The 20,006-nt window shown below is 41.9% G+C and overlaps 1 protein-coding gene across 20 annotated transcripts in view; it reads right to left on the bottom strand.

The window, feature by feature from the left end:
* The window catches only part of LOC110525840 (autism susceptibility gene 2 protein), a 405,912-nt gene that overhangs the window by 173,793 nt on the left and 212,113 nt on the right, over nt 1-20,006 (bottom strand). For 13 of the 20 annotated variants that reach the window (XM_036979978.2, XM_090237745.1, XM_090237740.1 and 10 more), the window contains exon 5: nt 5,509-5,553. The exons of the other annotated variants lie outside the window; for them this stretch is intronic. In XM_036979978.2, the coding sequence (XP_036835873.2) occupies nt 5,509-5,553 (45 nt within the window). The remainder of the gene's footprint in view (nt 1-5,508; nt 5,554-20,006) is intronic. 20 annotated transcript variants of the gene reach the window in all.

Raw genomic sequence — 20,006 nt, 5'->3', positions numbered from 1 at the left:
CTGAGTCTCTACTTTTATCCAATGTAGAAAATAATTTCAAATGTTGCTACATAGGATTGAATCGAGCCGGTCGGTCACATTTTGTTGTGTTACAAAATGGGATAAAAATGTATTTAATTGTCATTTGTCGTCAACTATCTACACAAAATACCATGTAATGTCAAAGTGGAGGAAACATTTGAAAATGTGTATACAATTCATGAAAATAAAACACTAATATATCTTGATTAGATAAGTATTCAACCCCCTGAGTCAATACATGTTAGAATCACTTTTGGCAGCAATTACAGTTGAGGCTTTCTGGGTAAGTCTCCAAGCGCTTTGCACACCTGAATTGTATCATATTTGCATATATTTATTTTTTACTCTTCAATCTCTGTCAAGTTCTTTGCTGATCATTGCTAGACAGCCATTTTCAAGTCTTGCCATATTTAAGTCAAAACTGTAACTAGGCCACTCAGGAACATTCAATGTCATCTTGGTAAGCAACTCCAGTGTATATTTGACCTTGTGTTTAGGTAATTTTTGAATTTTTTATTTCACCTTTATTTAACCAGGTAGGCTAGTTGAGAACTAGTTCTCATTTGCAACTGCGACCTGGCCAAGATAAAGCATAGCAATTCGACACATACAACAACAAAGAGTTACACATGGAATAAACAAAATATACAGTCAATAATACAGTAGAAAAAAATATGACAAAATAAGTCTATATACATTGAGTGCAAATTAGGTAAGATAAGGGAGTTAAGGCAATAAATAAGCCATGGTGGTGAAGTAATTACAATATAGCAATTAAACAATGGAATGGTAGATGTGTAGAAGATGAATGTGCAAGTAGAGGTACTGGGGTGCAAAGGAGCAAGATAAATAAATAAATACAGTATGGGGATGGGGTAGATAGATGGGCTGTTTACAGATGGGCTATGTACAGGTGCAGTGATCTGTGAGCTGCTCTGACAGCTGCAGCTCCAGCTTCAGAGATTTTTGCAGTTCGTTCCAGTCATTGGCAGCAGAGAACTGGAAGGAAAGGCGACCAAAGGAGGAATTGGCTTTGGGGTTGACCAGTGAGATATACCTGCTGGAGCGTGTGCTACGAGTGGGTGCTGCTATGGTGACCAGTGAGCTGAGATAAGGCGGGGCTTTACCTAGCAGAGACTTGTAAATAACCTGTAGCCAGTGGGTTTGGCGGCTATTGGAGGCTATTTTATAGACGACATCGCCGAAGTCGAGGATCAGTAGGGTGGTCAGTTTTACGAGGGTATGTTTGGCAGCATGAGTGAAAGATGATTTGTTGCGATATAGGAAGCCAATTCTAGATTTCATTTTGGATTGGAGATGCTTAATGTGAGTCTGGAAGGAGAGTTTACAGTCTAACCAGACACCTAGGTATTTGTAGTTGTCCATGTATTCTAAGTCAGAGTCGTCCAGAGTAGTGATGCTGGACGGGCGGGTAGGTGCGGGCAGTGATCGATTGAATAACATGCATTTAGTTTTACTTGCATTTAAGAGCAGTTCGAGGCCACGGAAGGAGAGTTGTATGGCATTGAAGCTCGTCTGGAGTTTAGTTAACCCACTGTCCAAAGAGGGGGCAGAAGTTTACAGAATGGTGTCATCTGCGTAGAGGTGGATCAGAGAATAACCAGCAGCAAGAGCGACATCATTGATGTATACAGAGAAGAGAGTCGGCCTGAGAATTGAACCCTGTGGCACCCCCATAGAGACTGCCAGAGGTCCGAACAACAGGCCCTCCGATTTGACACACTGAACTCTATCAGAGAAGTAGTTGGTAAACCAGGCGAGGCAATCATTTGAGAAACCAAGGCTGTCGAGTCTGCCAATAAGAATGTGGTGATTGACAGAGTCAAATGTCTTGGCCAGGTCGATGAATACGGCTGCACAGTATTGTCTCTTATCGATGGCGGTTATGATATCGTTTAGGACCTTGAGCATGGCTGAGGTGCACCCATGACCAGCTCTGAAACCAGATTGCATAGCGGAGAAGGTATGGGCAGGGAAGTTAGCAGAAGGCCCTTTGGGGGACATCGCGATGGAGGTAAGTCTGTTTTTGACTCCTCGTGCGGTGATGTTGATAGACCAGTCGTGGATTAGTAGGGTTCCAAGTAGCTCTAGATAGCTAGCAGGCCGCGGTTAGCAGAATGGGCCTTCAGCGGACGTCGCGCCTGAGGGGCCTGTTGGAATCCTCGGGCAGATTATGACGGTATTCCAGTCATAGAGGATCAGCGGGGTTCCGTGCCCAGTACCGGCAGTAGAAGGGGTCCGGATATTGTAGCCCAGGAGTGGGCTTCGGTGGTAGCCCAGGAGCCCTATCCGGGCTAGCTTCAGGCTAATTGGTGCTTGCTCCGGGATGGAAACGCTAGCCAGGAGGAGTCACCCGGGATTGCGGTTAGCTAGTTGCGAAGATTCAGATGAAAAGGTTCAGAGTTTGCGGTAGGAATCCGGGGATATGGAGAGACAAATACGTCCGTTATGCTCTGGTTTGAGTCACGTTGTGCGAACTGTCGAGAGCTTTCCGAGCTAATGGTTAGCTGATGACCGCTAGCAGTGGTTTGCTGACTGATAGCTGGTAGGTCGTTAGCTTCAGTTGAGGGATTCCAGATCCGAAGTAAATAGAAATACTTAGAAAAAAAACAGATCCACGCCACATTGGGTGAGGCGGGTTGCAGGAGAGTATTTAGAAGTTGAGGTTTAGGAAAACATTTTAAAAAGATATGCGAAGAAAAATCTATAAAAAGATATACACAAGGGACACGACAGGACAAAGACGTCTGACTGCTACGCCATCTTGGAAACCTGCTGTGGGTGATTTTTTTAATATTCTGTACAGGCTTCCTTTGTTTTTTTACTCAGTCAATTAGATTAGAAATGTGAAATAACTACAATGTTGTTGATCCCTACTCGTTTATCCTATCACAGCCAGCGGAAGGTAGCCTAGTGGTTAGAGTGTTGGGCCAGTAACCAAAAGGTTGCAAGATAAAATCCCTGAGCTGACAAGGTAAAAATCTGTCATTCTGCCCCTGAACAGGGCAGTCAACCCACTGTTCCTAGGCCGTCATTGTAAATAAGCATTTGCTCTTAACTGACTTGCCTGGTTAAATTAAAAAAACTATGTACAGTTGAAGTTGAAAGTCTACATACACTTTAGCCAAATACATTTGAAACTCGGTTTTTCACAATTCCTGACATTTAATCAGAGTAAAAATTCCCTGTCTTAGCTTAGTTAGGATCACCACTTTATTTTTAGAATGTGAAATGTCAGAATAATAGTAGAGAGAAGGATTTATTTAAGCTTGTATTTCTTTCATCACATTCCCAGTGGGTCAGAAGTTTACATACACTCAATTAGTATTTGGTAGCATTGCCATTAAATAGTTTAACTTGGGTCAAACGTTTTGGGTAGCCTTCCACAAGCTTCCCACAATAAGTTGGGTGAATTTTGGCCCATTCCTCCTTGCTCACACACTGTTTTTCGGTTCTGCCCTCAAATGTTCTCCAAATGCTCCAATACCTTGACTTTGTTGTCCTTATGCCATTTTACCACAACTTTGGAAGTGTACTTGGAGTCATTGTCCATTTGGAAGACCCATTTACGACCAAGCTTTAACTTCCTGACTGATGTCTTGAGATGTTGCTTCAATATATCCACATACATTTCCTGTCTCATGATGCCATCTATTTTGTGAAGTGCAGCAGTACCTCCTGCAGCAAAGCATCCCCACAACATGATGCTGCCACCCCCATGCTTCACAGTTGGGATGGTGTTCTTTGGCGTGCAAGCTTCCCCTTTTTTCCTCCAAACATAACAATGGTCATTACGGCCAAACAGTTCTATTTTTGCTTCAACAGACCAGAGGACATTTCTCCAAAATGTGGCCTTTCAGGTTATGTCGATATAGGACCCGTTTTACTGTGGATATTGATACTTTTGTACCTGTTTCCTCCAGCATCTTCACAACATCATTTACTGTTGTTCTGTGATTGATTTGCACTTTTCCCACCAAAGTACGTTCATCTCTAGGAGACAGAACACGTTTCCTTCCTGAGGGGTATGACAGCTGCGTGGTCCCATGGTGTTTATACTTGCGTACTATTGTTTGTACAGATGAATGTGGTACCTTCAGGCGCTTGGAATGCTCTGTAGGATGAACCTGACTTGTGGAGGTCTACAATCCTTTTTCTGAGGTCTTGTCTGATTTCTTTTGATTTTCCCATGATGTCAAGCAAAGAGGCACTGAGTTTGAAGGTAGGCCTTGAAATACATCCCCAGGTACACCTCCAATTGATTCAAATGATGTCAATTAGCCTATCAGAAGCTTCTGAAGCCATGATATAATATTCTGGAATTTTCCAAGCTGTTTAAAGGCACAGTCAACTTAGTGTATGTAAACTTCTGACCCACTGGAATTGTGATACAGTGAATTATAAGTGAAATAATCTGTCTGTAAACAATTGTTGGAAAAATTACTTGTATCATGCACAAAGTATATGTCCTAACTGACTTGCCAAAACTATAGTTTGTTAACAAGAAATTTGTGGAATGGTTGAAGTACGAGTTTTAATGACTCCAACCTAAGTGTATGTAAACTTCCGACTTCAACTGTAGATGTTTTAAAGTCAACATTGGCCTCATGGTGAAATCCCTGTGTGGGTTCCTTCCTCTCCGACAACTGAGTTAGGCGCCTGATACACCATCCAAAGTGTAATAATAACTTCACCATGCTCAACATGATACTCAAGGTCAGGGGCCCTTCTTTGCGAGGCATTGGAAAATCTCCCTGGTCTTTGTGGCTGAATCTGGGTTTGAAATTCCCTGCTTGACGGAGGGACCTTACAGATAATTGTGTGTGTTGGGTACAGAGATGAGGTAGTCATTCAAAACTCATGTTAAACACCATTGTTGCACACAGAGTGAGTCCATGCAACTTATTATGTGACTTGTTATGTACATTTTCACTCCTGAACTTATTTAGGCTTGCCATAACAAAGGGGTTGAATACTTATTGACTCAAAACATTTGAGCTTTTAATGTTTTATTAATTTGTACAAATTGACATGATGGGGTACTGTGTGTAGGCCAGTGACAAAACAATCTACATGTAATCGATTTTAAATTCAAGCTGTAACACAACTAAATGTGGAAAAAGTCAAGGGGTGTGAATACTTACTGAAGGCACTGTGCATTGCTCAATAATTGGACAATGTGTATCTCTCATGTGGATTTGAGATCTGTTCATACATACCCTCTCTGTGACTGAATGCATTCCAACTGTCAAGGATAATCCAACTACCTAGAGGCACAAAGGCTCATATAATCTAAACAAACAAACAGTATTCTTTCCAAATGCTTTGTTATATAATATGCTGTAGCTTCAGTGCGTAAGAGGTAATCTCCCTATAAGTGATGAGGGTGAAAATGGTTTGTGTGTGTGTGTGTGTGTGCGTGTGCGAGCATGCGTGCATGTGACCCTTAGCTCATAATGACCTCACCTCATGTCTCCCAAACGGGTGCTCGTCTCTTTTTAAAGAAGTGAACTGCAAAGAAGAGACAACAGTCATTAATCGGGATGGGTCTGTCCACCGCCACCCTGCTTGCCTGCTGCTATATTAAGATCTGGTGCACAACCCGCCTGGTGTACATCAGCTCTTTTTCTCCTGGCCTTGCAGAAAGTTAGCCTAGCAGCTGGCAGAGGAGTAGCTGTTGCCAGAGGGTGTCACCAGGTTTGAGGTCACAAAAACACAGTGACACTGAGAGGCAGGAATGTGACAGGATGTTCAATCTTATCGGCCTCCTCCACTTACACTAGGCTATTTGATGGGGGGCCTGTGTGGCTCAGTTGGTAAGTGTGTTGCCCTAGTAATGCCAGTGTCATGGGTTCAATGCCTGTTGGGGTCATATATACAAAAAATGTATGCACTCAGTGTTCTACGCCACTTTGGATAAAAGGTTGGTTAGGCTACGCTACGTTTGCAAACCGCGAACAAGGCTAGACAGCACGAATAACTCCAACTGAACATAAACCTTTTTCTCAGACATTAGGGGATATTTTTATCTATGTGTGCTTTTGTTTTTCAGTTACAGTTTAATATCGAGCCCAGAGGAAAAGAAAGTGAGACACAAATTGACCCATTTTTAAAAAAAGAAGCCCTTGTAAAGATCACACAGCATCTACAGAGGCTTTATAAGCGTAAACCACTTCAGTTCATCAGAGAGACAATCTTTCGGCACTCAGAGGTATTTCCTGACGTACATTACGGCGTCATTGCTTTCTATTACTCCACCTTAAGTTCCCATTTACCCCCACACACCGCTACCCGCCAACCCTGATCCCCCCATCCCACCCCCTAAGGCAAACCTAGTAAAACAGACCAGCCTGACAGATCCAAATGTTCACATGATAAATAACACGTATGCTAAGAGCCAGGGGGGATTGTAGCCAACGTGTTTCCAAGAAAATCAGTCTGCCACCAGCACTTAAAGTGATTGAATAGCCTGTAAACAGAAGCTGCAGGCTTTCTTGTTCCTGTCTGGGAGATACTAATAAGGTTGTGCTTCGAGCAAACTAGCTAAGGAAGGAGGAGAATAAAATAAATAAGTGAAGTTCATGAACTGAGCAGTAACTGCAATAGCTTTAAAAAAAAATACCTCTGAAATCTGCCTTATCCGTGAACTGAAACTGCAGACTGAGAAAAACCACAAGACCAAAGAGCGTCAAGCGTCGAGCCAGTCATAAGATGCCCCGGGTCAATGGATGATAGTGTTCCTCACATTGCCCAAATTAAAATGAGATCTGTCTTTAACAGTCTAATAAAAAGCCATATGAGGATGGTTTCCCTCCCTCTCTCTATTTCACCCTTTCCACTTCTGAAGAGAATAAATTCTCCTTTGTTCACATTTCTTGTAAAGACCTCTTTGCTCTCATGCCAACATCTTCTCCCTATCTGTAAAATCCATCACAGTCAAAGTTCATTTTTTTGGCAGATTAGCCGGGGGAGCCACAGTATATCCAATTGAGAAAGTGTGGAGGTTGCAGATAGGGCTTGTTAATGTCGCAGGCGACATTAGACGTGTGATTTGCGTGAAAATGAATTAAGCACACAATTTAGTCGTTAAGCTGAAAGAAGGCCTTTGTGGTCTCCTCAATGTGTCAGCTGACAGTGATACTGTGTTTAGACTCAGGATATTACACTAATAACAACACCCAAAACAGCACACTACTCTAACATCAGTAGATACCCTGAATACAAGTGAGGTGGGCTTTTAATGATAAGCATGTTGCTTTTTACCACAAGACAGACAGACAGTGGTTAAACAGGTTTGTCATTTAGTGGGAAATGTGTCCGTCGACTATAGAATGTTGTACTTGACAAAGCCTGTCCTAAGTATCTGACAGCAAGTCTATCAAACCTATCAGACATGTGTTAAATACTCAAGTATAGAGACAGGCAAGCAAGCAGGCTCTTTAGCGTCTGTAACCTCAACTGTTGTGTGGTCGAGGTTTTCTGCAGCAAACAGTGCTAACTGTAACAGGATGCGGGGAAGAAATAAAGCGCAAAGTAAAAGTTCAAACCCCTGAATGTAACAGCGGGCTGTTTCACTTATGGTGAGTCATAGTGATACTGGAGTACAACCCATAGGGTATGTGGCATTTGTGAAAAACACAACACGTGAGATATGAGTTGCTAATGTGAGAATTAGTGAGGGTGAGCCAGACTACAGACCAACCTATTAGTAGCATGGACTGCCTCTGCCCTGACCTGCTAGCCTAGCGAAACCAAGATAAGAAACAACAGACAAGCCAGTCATTTAGTTTTGTTTGTCCTCTCTGGCCTCCTTTAGTTCAGTGAAGCCTAAACCACAATTAGGGCCTTAATCCCCAGAAGAGAAGAGGAGATGCTGTTGCAGTAGCAGACTGATAGATAAGGATAAAGCAGCAGGTGAACAGAACCTTTGTGATGGACCAGACCACAGAGGAAACTAGGCCCAGACTTGGCCCTGTGTTACACTGCTAATTTGATGTCCGTTACCCCCACTGACAGCACTCGGCTTCAGAGGCAGGCTGTATCCTCTTACTTCCCTCTGGTCACCTTAGAATAACAAGGTTCGCTGCATCAACCAAATAGATTAAATTGAGCAGAATTGAACCCAGTTAATTGGCTTTGGTTTTTGGCCGCCTGTGGGAGACTCCAGGAATAGATGACAGCCCTGTTGGAGCCAGAGTATCAGTTGACTCTGACTAATTATTCAACAGGTTTGTTGTGATTGGTTGTTGCTAGGGTTCAAGGTTCAGGACAGGGGTGGAGCTACACAGTATTTACTACTTTGATTTAAAAGGGAAGTGGCACTACTACACTACTGTGTTTATGTGGGAAATGTACCAAACCTAAAGTGTGCTGAAACCACATACTACTGTAAATGAGTTTTTCAGTGTGTGGTACAGGCATATCAGCGGCTATACATCTCCAATTACAGGTTGTATTGAATGTGGTAGAATGGTAAACACCACCACCGACCGTGTTAGGAGAAATCATGCGTGGCTGAGAGGAAGAAGAGTACATAGCAGGACTCCTTTAATAATTGTACCCTCCATTTATTCACCACCACAGGCATGCGTCAACTTGAAATGTGTAATTACAGTAATTGTGAGCCGGGCGAATGGGCCTCCAATACACCCTTCACCGGTACATTGAAAATACACAGCGTGCCATCCAGGATGAGACCACCGAAAGCATACTTAGGGGGAGGCCTCAATTTGTGTGCTCTACAATAAGAGAGAGCTGCGGAAATGTCTAGGTACCTGTCATAAGAGAACCATCATTTCTAAAATTCTTTCACTGTGGCCGAGACCTAATAAAAACATTGTATTGACAATGGCCTACTGGGTTAGATAAAGCATGGTGCTGGCAATCCCAGGGTTGCGTGTTTGATTCCTGCTTTGGCCACATATACTGCACTGTATATCAAAGTTGCTTTGGATAAAAGTGTTTGCTAAATTACCATGTATAATTCATTCCCATACAGAGAATGCATAAAATCCTTTACAACTAAGGTAGTTGTTGTGAAAATGATAGGTTAGATTACTCGTTGGTTATTACTGCATTGTCGGAACTAGAAGCACAAGCATTTCGCTAAACTCGCATTAACATCTGCTAACCATGTGTATGTGACAAATAAAATTTGTTTTGATTTGAAATATCTACACTAGAGTGTGCAACAAAAAAAAACGTATACTCTTGGAATTATCTTGTTTTAACGACTTAGTATCTCGTTCGAACAACTTAGTATCTCATTGGAATTACTTAGTATCTCGTTTGAAATACTTATAAAAAAATGTTTTACTACGTCATTCAAACGAGATACTAACATACTGACTAGACAGAGCACGAGCATGCGTCCGCGTGCACCATCGCGCACATGTTGACTTTGTCCATCCACACCAGACGTGATCAGGACTCGCACGGCTGAAATATCAAAATTAACTCTGAACCACCTATATTAATTTGGGGACAGGTCGAAACGCCTGAAACATTCATGGCCATTTAGCTAGCTAGCTTGCTGTTGCTAGCTAATTTGTCCTGGGATATAAACATTGGGTTGTTATTTTACCTGAAATGCACAAGGTCCTCTACTCTGACAATTAATCCACAGATAAAAGGGTAAACCAAGTTAGTTTCTAGTAATCTCTCTTCCTTCAGTCTATTCTTTGGACTTTATATGGCGGTTGACAAACAACTTTAAGGTGCATTACCACCACCAAGTGAACCTCAGTTCAGCCTTCAATCACCCACGTGGGCACATGCTCCTAAAAACCAATGATGAGATGAGAGAGGCGGGACATGCAGGGCGTCAAGAGTAAAAATTGGAACCAAGTTCTATTATAGCGCTTGTTTACACAGACGCTCGTTGACGCTCGCGAGCAGATTGGATGAAATGATTGAATAACAAGTATGTGTACATTTATTTTGCAAGACTCGCGCACGTAACATGAACGGTGTGGTCAGCATGTTAGTTGTTCAAACGAGATTCTAAACAACTTACTATCTCGTTTGAATGACTTAATATTTTTGTGTGCCTCATTTGTTTTGCATCTTGTCAGACCGGGTAATGGTCTAGTCAGCCATTAATTCACTGGTTCAATCCATTGATATGATTATTCAGTTCTTTGACAGCCTAAAGCAGGGCTGCTTTTGAATGCCAGAGCATGTACGAAGGTGCGTGTGGAGCGAGGAGCAGAGCTCAGCCACAAGCTCTGGGCACGCTCTGCCTAGCATTTCTCTTTCCTTTTCTCACTATTCTTTTAATTAGGCCTATTTGCTTGTAATTGTTTAGCCTACCCAACCAACAGCAGTTTATATTCTACTTTCTAACATTAGGATATGTAGTTTATATTTTGAAGGATTTAAAAATATATGAACGAATGTTTCAGGTAGGCAATACATAGGCTACTGTAAAATTCAGCTTTGACATGTGCATTTGTCTCTCTTAATAATAATAATATTTCATTTGTAGACTGCATTTCCCACACTCAGTGCAAATGTGAAGCTTGTTGGTGCTTGCTTCTGTGCGCAAATCATTGTGCTGCTCCAGTTTGAAATTATTTATACCCTTTTTTTTATAACAAAGAAGCTGATACTGGCCTTTATTATTTACGATTTACTTATGATATTTTAGAGAATAAAGCCGGGGGGGATCATTTAGCTATTTGATTTGGAATTTTAGGACCCCTTAAGGAATATATAAAATATATATACAGTTGAAGTCGGAAGTTTACATACACTTAGGTTGGAGTCATTAAAAACTTATTGTAACTAGGGGGCAGTATTTTCATTTTTGGAAAAATAACATTCCCAAAGTAAACAGGCTATTTTGTCAGGACAAGATGCTAGAATATGCATGTAATTGACAGCTTAGGATAAAAAACACTCTAAAGTTTCCAAAACTGTAAAAATATTGTCTGTGAGTATAACAGAACTGATATTGCAGGCGAAAGCCTGAGAAAAATCCAATCCGGAAGTGACTCATGTTTTGAAAGCTCTGCGTTCCGATGCGTCCCTATTGAGCAGTGAATGGGCTATCAACCATATTCCTTTTTCTACGTATTCCCCAAGGTGTCTACAGCATTTTGACGTAGTTTCACGCCTTTATGTTGAAGAATGAGCGTAAGCGATTACATTGCGTAAGTTGTCACCTGATGGCTGTCAGGAGTGATTCTTGCGTAAAATACAGAGGTAGCCATTTTTCCTCTCGGTTCTACTGAAAAGCCAATGGATATATTGTCGATGGATATATTATCGAATAGATATTTGAAAAACACCTTGAGTATTGATTATAAACAACGTTTGCCATGTTTCTGTCGATATTATGGAGCTAATTTGGAATATTTTTCGCCGTTGTCGTGACCGCAATTTCCGGTCGATTTCTCAGCCAAACGTGAAGAACAAATGGAGCTATTTCGCCTACAAAAATGATATTTTTGGAAAAAAGGAACATTTGCTATCTAACTGGGAGTCTCGTGAGTGAAAACATCCGAAACTCATCAAAGGTAAACGATTTCATTTGATTGCTTTTCTGATTTTCGTGACCAGGTTGCCTGCTGTTAGCTAGGCATAATGCTATGCTAGGCAATTGATAAACTTACACAAATGCTTGTCTTGCTTTGGCTGTAAAGCATATTTTGAAAATCTGAGATGACAGGGTGATTAACAGAAGGCTAAGCTGTGTTACAATATATTTCACTTGTGATTTCATGAATAGGAATATTTTCTAGTAATATTTATGTCCGTTGCTTTATGCTAATTAGTGTCAGATGAAGACAATGCTCCCGGACCTGGGATGGGTAGTTACAACAGGTTAAAACTCATTTTTCAACCACTCCACAAATTTCTTGTTAACAAACTATAGTTTTGGCAAGTCGGTTAGGACATGACACAAGTCATTTTTCCAACAATTGTTTATAGGCAGATTATTTCACTTATAATTCACTGTATCACAATTGCAGTGGGTCAGAAGTTTACATACACTAAGTTGACTGTGCCTTTTAAACAGCTTGGAAAATTCCAGAAAATTATTTAATGGCTTTGGAAGCTTCTGATAGGCTAGTTGACATAATTTGAGTCAATTGGAGGTATACCTGTGGATGTATTTCAAGGCCTACCTTCAAACTCAGTGCCTGGTTGCTTGACATTATGGTAAAATTTAAAAAAAGAAATTGTAGACCTCCACAAAAGTGCAAATCAATCCCAGAACAACAGCAAAGGACCTTGTGAAGATGCTGGAGGAAACAGGTACAAAAGTATCAATATCCACAGTAAAGTGAGTCCTATATCGAAATAACCTGAAAGTCCGCTCAGCAGGGAAGAAGTCACTGCTCCAAAATCACCATTAAAAAAGCCAGACTACGGTTTGCAACAGCACATGGGGACAAAGATTGTACCTTTTGGAGAAATATCCTCTGGTCTGTTGAAACAAAAATAGAACTATTTGGTCATAATGGCCATCGTTATGTTTGGAGGGAAAAGGGGAGGTTTGCAAGCCGAAGAACACCATCCTAACCGTGAAGCATAGGGGTGGCAGCATCATGCTCTGGGGTGCTTTGCTGCAGGAGGGACTGGTGCACTTCACAAAATAGATGGCAAGATGAGGAAGGAAAATTATGTGGATAAATTGAAGCAACATCTCAAGACATCATCCAGGAAGTTAAAGCTTGGACGCAAATGGGTCTTTCAAATGGACAATGATGCCAAGCATACTTCCAAAGTTGTGGCAAAATGGCATAAGGACAACAAAGTCAAGGTATTGGAGTGGCCATCACAAAGCCCTGACCTCAATCCCATAGAACATTTGTGGGCAGAACTGAAAAAGTGTGTGCGAGCAAGGAGGCCTACAAACCTGACTCAGTTACACCAGCTCTGTCAGGAGGAATGGGCCAAAATTCACCCAACTTATTGTGGGAAGCTTGTGGAAGGCTACCCGAAACGTTTGACCCAAGTTAAACAATTGAATGGCAATGCTATCAAATACGAATTGAGCGTATGTAAACTTCCGACCCACTGGGAATGTGATGAAAGAAATACAAGCTGAAATAAATCATTCTCTCTACTATTATTCTGACATATCACATTCTTAAAATAAAGTGGTGATCCTAACTGACATAGGCCAGGGGATTTTTACTCGGATTAAATGTCAGGAATTGTGAAAAACTGAGTTTCAAATGTATTTGGCTAAGGTGTATGTAAACTTCCAACTTCAACTGTATATATATTTATATTTGATGCAACATTGAATTTGGCCTTACTGCTATTAGCCTATAGAAACTCATTGAATAACAGCTTCATATATGGATAAACAGATTGTCCCCCCCAAAAACCTGAAGGAAGTTTTTTCTGAAGTGTCTGTTCTACATCTGAGATATAAGAAAGGAACAAATTTATATATATATATATATATATATATATATATTTTTTTTTTTACATGTATGTAACTGCTTATTTTAGGCATAAAATTATCTCCATACACAGTATAGTTCCATGAATGTTTTAAAAACTGGTACCGGCTACTTTAAAACTAGTGTTGTGAGGCTTGTGGGCATCCTAGAGCAAAACAACTTGCATGAGAAACTCTACTTTCCATAGAAGGTAATATTAGTGTGTCGCCCAAACTGTTCGGAAGCTTTAGACAGAAGTTGGCAGATCGGCTGTACCAACTTCAGACGAGACCTGTGTCACTTGTGGTGGCCGTAGAGCGAAACGGAGACCACCATCATGTTCATGAGTCTCATCTTTCCACAGAGGGGACACTACAGACATTTTCGTGAAAAGATCGATTTTCAGGATGTCTCATGGTCTGACAAACACCAGGGCAGGAATCGGAGAGGGAGAGAAGGCCGACACCATCTACCCAAATTAAGCTTTGCTCCTCGCTCAACACTCACCTACTTACATGCTCTGGCACTCAAAAGCAGGCCTGCTTTAGGCTGTCAAAGAACTGTCAATGAATAATCATATCAATGGATTGATCCAGTGAATGAATGGCTGCAGCAACCATTACACCGTCTGACAAGATGCATAACAAATGAGGCCTAATTAGGCCTATAGAACAATTAACAATTTGTTTTACTAAGTAGTTAAAACGAGATACTAAGTCGTTCGAACAAGATACTAAGCCGTTCAAACGAGATCCTTCCAAGAGTCTACGTTATTTGAATTTTTTTTTTTGCCTTGGGCTCCAGGGCTTCCATATATTCTCAACAAAAATACTGAGTTGAACCACATCCCCAACCTACACCACCCCTAACAAATCCAGACAGATACACATAAACGGCAAATGTGTACCCACAAGTACCACTATAGAAGAAAAGCCCACTTACAAGCCTGCTGCACAATAGCCTGGCAATTAGCGGGTAGAGAGGAGGAACGACAGATCTGTTACAGTTGTTGAATGTTAATTACAGCATTTCACGGTGGTGAGGAGATAACGAGTTACTGCGAGAGAGAGAGAGAGAGAGAGAGAGAGGCGTGTTGCTGCGTGCGTTCTTTAACGAGGAGCAGTGTTTTTTTTCATGAAACTTGAGATCAAGGACAATGAAGCGTTACTGGGCCTGTCAGCGAGCAGCGCCTTCCAGCGCTTTTCCCCCCTCCCTTTGTCCTAACGAAGGCAGACATTAATTTCTCCTCTTTAAGAACTCATCCTAATGCTTTAGATGGGAGCAATTAGACATACCCAGCTCTGCTCTGTCTGGACAACAGCAACAGCACAGAACACTGGGGAGAATTAGAAGAACTCAATCAATAGTGTGTAAGGATGAAAATATACATTGTTTTCTATACTGTTTAGCTTTGAACTTTTTGAACATTTCCCCCCCCCCCCAAATGTAAGATGTAAGACACATCAGCGCTAACAAAAAAAATGTCTCTAAAAACCCAACCATCACCTCCTACATTCATGTCCCCACGAACACTAAGCTGTTGTTATTGCAGCCATATAGACGATAAAACAACGAGCTTATAGAACTCACAGATAAGATAAGTACGTATACAAATCTAAGGTCATGTTATAGACAATACATTGTGGGGGGCAGTGTCCAGTGGACAAAGCAAAGCATGTGTGAATTAACGTCCATTCCTGCCTATCTTAGCGACAGGATAAAAGGCTTGGTCAAATCCCAGCCAGGGTTAATAGCCTTGTTATTAGCCTCAGTTATGGAACCTGGGCTGATGGAACCGTTGATAGGAGTTGAGCACTAATGCCAGGGACGGACGCTTAAGATGATGCATACCTCGTGATTTAGGGGAATCCCCAGAGACATACTTTAAAGTACCTCCGTTACATTTGTAAATTTTTTTTGCCATTTAGCAGACGCTCGACTTACAGGAGCAATTAAGGTTAAGGGCCTTGGTTAAGGGCCTTGCTCAAGGGCAGATTCTCCACCAAGTCGGCTCCGGGATACTAACCAGCGACCTTTCAGTTACTGGCCCAACGCTCTTAACTGCTAAGATACCTGCCGCCCTAGCATTGACCCAGACAGACCCCCTTTAAACTGGCGAGACACAGGACTGCTGGGATTTATGCGGTGTTTATCCAGCTACTACCATAGGTGGGCTAGGCTACACTCCTACACTCCCCAGGGCTTTTTCAACAGCATACACTGTTTTTTTATAGACAATGACATCAGTTACAGTGGCTGACTGGGGCACATGGGGCCGGCTCAGTGGTGATATTAGGGTATTTGATAACGTTGCACTTATTCCACTCCAGCCATTACCACGAGCCCGTCCTCCACACTTAAGGTGCCACCAACCTCCTGTGACGTAGCTATACCTCATGTCTGGACTTTAATCTGGGAAAGAACCAACTGAAATGTTCCCTACTGGATCATTAAGTCCACTGATTAAAGTTAAATGATCAACTAATCAACTGAGCAAACTAACTATGGTGGAATCTGATTTGATTTTAGACCCAAATGTGTGTTTTGTCAACCTGCCTATCAGGATGTGAATAGCACTATCGTCCAGATGTATGAAGAGTAATATAGAGATGATAGCAAACACATTTAATGGCAGGTAGCCTAGAGGTTAAGAGCGTTGGGATAGTAACCGAAAGGTCGCTAATTCAAATCCCGAGCCGACTAGATGAAAAATCAGTTGAAGTGCCATTGAGCATATCACTTAACCCTAATCGCACCTTTAAATCGCTCTGGATAAGAGTGTCTGCTAAATGTGTAAATGTAACCATGAATATTCCTAAAACGAAGCAGAGAAAGAGCGAGAGGACTGGGATGTTGTTCAAATGTCAATAAAAACAAGTGTTAACCAGATTAGCTAAAATGTTAAGAGGCAGGCTAATCCTTCCCCAGATCCAGCAACGATCCATCCGGCCCCAGAATACTAATACCCAGGATGCACCATTAATTCACAGAGGGTTGAGTGCGGGTCTGGTTGGGAGGAGGGAGAGATTTAGTGAGAGCACTATAATAGTGGTGCTAAGCCTCTCAGAGTTAGGCCCGTATCCATCAGTACTAGGCTACATACAGGAAGATAGAAGAACGAGAGCTGTTCTCTGAGACGGCTCCTGTCTTTAAGTGGTCCTTTCATCCCTTTGACCACCTCTTGTTGACTGTAACACGAGGAGCATTCTCTATGAAGAGAGCAATAACTCCCACTTTGATGTTCCATCTAATGGTAGCCTACACTGGATCGTGTTCTAGGACTCTCTCCACTCACTCTGTGTATCAAAGTATACCATCTTTTGTTGTTAGCTATCAACAATGGCATAAAACATTCTGTTCTTTTGTACCAAATGGACAATACAACAGACGAGCAATGCTTGCCATGTTTCAAATGTTTACAGTCTGTGTGGCTGAGGGGCGCCATGTTAGCTGCATTCATCAAGCAGGCTTTTATCAGGACTGACCATCCTCACCACAGTTGAGCTCTGTTTCTATCAGCCTATCAGCTCACTGCTATCAGCGCAGTAGCAGTCTCTTGCAATCAAGTGTGTCATTATGTGATGATTGGATCTGAATACAGCACAGCATGGGTTATTTTCACCGCCCTTCCTTCCAAGTAGATCAGCTGAGCGGTTTGCTGTCATTCTTGGAAGCAAATTAGGGAGAACTTGGTAGAATAGAATGTCCTCGTGTCCTCCATCGATGAAGAGCTATTTCAAAGAACTGAGGAATAGATGTGTCTCAGACAAGCACTAAAAACGATCAACACTTCAATAAAAGAGCACCAACCTTTAAAACGTTTCTATGTGGCAGTTGGGATTAAACCGTCTGAAAAAAGTCCAGATTCCACAGTTAGCTACTTTGTATTTATTATGTACTGTATTTTCGGCTGCTAAACCTTTCTTAACACAGACAAGTATATCCTTGTTAAATGTCACCTCCGACTGAAGAAAAGCACAATCTCACACATGCAGCAGTAAGCACGCCTTCAAGTAAACAAACGCGCACTCCACTCTGGAAAAACAACTATCTTTCTCTTTCTCTCATAAAAATCATCCTTTGACATTTTGAAGACAACAAACACCTCAGTAAGGAGAACAATTCAATGTGACAGACAGTATTCACTGTCTCGCTCCACCCACTTAGAATGGAGCGTCGACATCTAGCTGTCCCAAAATGCCATCCCATAACCTAATCAGCAGCCGATGGCTCACAGAGCTTAGGGCCAACAGGACTGCATGCTCATAGAGCTGATGGCCCACAGGGCTGAGTGAACACAGAGCTGAGGACTCACAGGGCTGAGTGCTCACAGAGCTGAGGGCCCACAGGGCTGAGTGCTCAGAGTTTGGGCATCCTCATTTGTAAACACCATCTGCTTGTTTACACCCCTCCTCGTTGGGTGGTATTAGTGTGAGTGTGAAATCGGATTCTGCACACAGCCAGCCCAGCTCCCACCACATCTGACTTTTCTCACACTGGAAAGCAGGCATGATGAGTTTATGTGTGTGAGAGGAGTGTGAGGGGTGTGAGGGGTGTGAGGAGGAAGGGAAGTAGCACTGTATGTGAACGCACAGTGCATGCGATACAGTATCAATAAACATGCTTTGAGTGGATGATTCCTCCACACAGCTCTACATAATCTAATAGCGTCGAGCAGTAGTATCCTTGTCTTCATCAAGGCAGAGAAAAAATAAAGAAAGCCATTTCCTCTTATGTGTACAGTTCTAATGACAGAGCAGGGTTGGGCAACATCGATTGGGGTGGGGTTACAAAAGATTCTGAACTCATCGTGAGGGGCCACAGTTGCTCGCAGGTCTGCGTCTCCACAGCCACATCTACAGTTGGAGTTGGACGTTTACATACACTTAGGTTGGAGTAATTAAAACCTGTTTTTCAACCACTCCAGAAATGTGTTGTTAACAAACTCTAGTTTTGGGAAGTCGGTTAGGACATCGACTTTGTGCAAGTCACTTTTCCAACAATTGTTTACAGACAGATTATTTCACTTATAATTCACTGTATCACAATTCCAGTGGGTCAGAAGTTTACATACACTAAGTTGACTGTGCCTTTAAACAGCTTGGAAAATTCCAGAATATTATATCATGGCTCCAGAAGATTCTGATGTTAATTGACATCATTTGAGTCAATTGGAGGTGTACCTGTGGATGTATTTCAAGGCCTACCTTCAAACTCAGTGCCTCTGCTTGACATCATGGGAAAATCAAAAGTAATCAGACCTCCACAAGTCTGGTTCATCTTTGGGAGAAATCTCCAAACGCCTGAAGGTACCACGTTCATCTGTACAAACAATAGTACGAAAGTATAAACACCATGGGACCACGCAGCCGTCATACCGCTCAGGAAGGAGACGTGTTCTGTCTCCTAGAGATGAACATACTTTAGTGCGAAAAGTGCAAATCAATCCTAGAACAACAGCAAAGGACCTTGTGAAGATGCTGGAGGAAACAGGTACAAAAGTATCTATATCCACAGTAAAACTAGTCTTATATCGACATAACATGAAAGGCCGCTCAGCAAGGAAGAGGCCACTGCTCCAAAACTGCCATAAAAAAGCCAGAGTGCAGTTTGCAACTGCACATGGGGACAAAGATCGGACTTTTTGGAGAAATGTCCTCTGATCTGATGAAACAAAAATAGAACTGTTTGGCCATAATGACCATCGTTATGTTTGGAGGAAAAAGGGGGAGGCTTGCAAACCGAAGAACACCATCCCAACTGTGAAGCACGGGGGTGGCAGCATCATGTTGTGGGGGTGCTTTGCTGCAAGAAGGACGGCTGCACTTCACAAAATAGATGGCATCATGAGGCAGGAATATTATGTGGATATATTGAAGCAACATCTCAAGACATCAGTCAGGAAGTTAAAGCTTGGTCGCAAATGGGTCTTCCAAAGAAATAAAAGCTGAAATAAATAATTCTCTCTACTATTATTCTGACATTTCACATTCTTAAAACAAAGTGGTGATCCTAACTGACCTAAAACAGGGAATTTTTACTAGGATTAAATATCAGGAATTGTGAAAAACTGAGTTTAAATGTATTTGGCTAAGGTGTAGGTAAACTTCCGACTTCAACTGTACACATGCAGTCAGAGCCAGCCTTAGCCTTTTGGGGGCCATAAGCAAAAAATAATTGTGGGCTCCTCTATGAGCAATACATTTTAACAGTCCGCCTTTCGACAGCGGAGAGAAAGAAATGACATTTTAGCGTACATTTTCTACAGTTTTCCATGTGGTGCGGAACTGTGTACCCCACTCCAAAACACACATTTTAGTGGCCCCACTCTTTACATCCAAGAGACATTTTGAACAATTCTACACATTTTGCCTTGGGGTGTAGAGAAAATGTTGCCGTTTTAAAGCAAGTCTCATGCAATTCTACTAATTTTGCTATGGTGAAGAGGAAAATTAGCTGTTTTAAAGCTAACTTCCTGAAATTCTACACATTTTGCCATAGGGTGGAGAGAAATGTTTGCAGTTTTTAATATTATATCTGAGTGAGACTGAATATCAAAATCAA

This window comes from Oncorhynchus mykiss, chromosome 6 (assembly GCF_057628025.1).
Source record: "Oncorhynchus mykiss isolate SJ-2025 chromosome 6, ASM5762802v1, whole genome shotgun sequence".
In the NCBI taxonomy this organism is placed as follows: Eukaryota; Metazoa; Chordata; class Actinopteri; order Salmoniformes; family Salmonidae; genus Oncorhynchus; species Oncorhynchus mykiss.
This window is presented reverse-complemented; position numbering and strand designations above follow the sequence as displayed.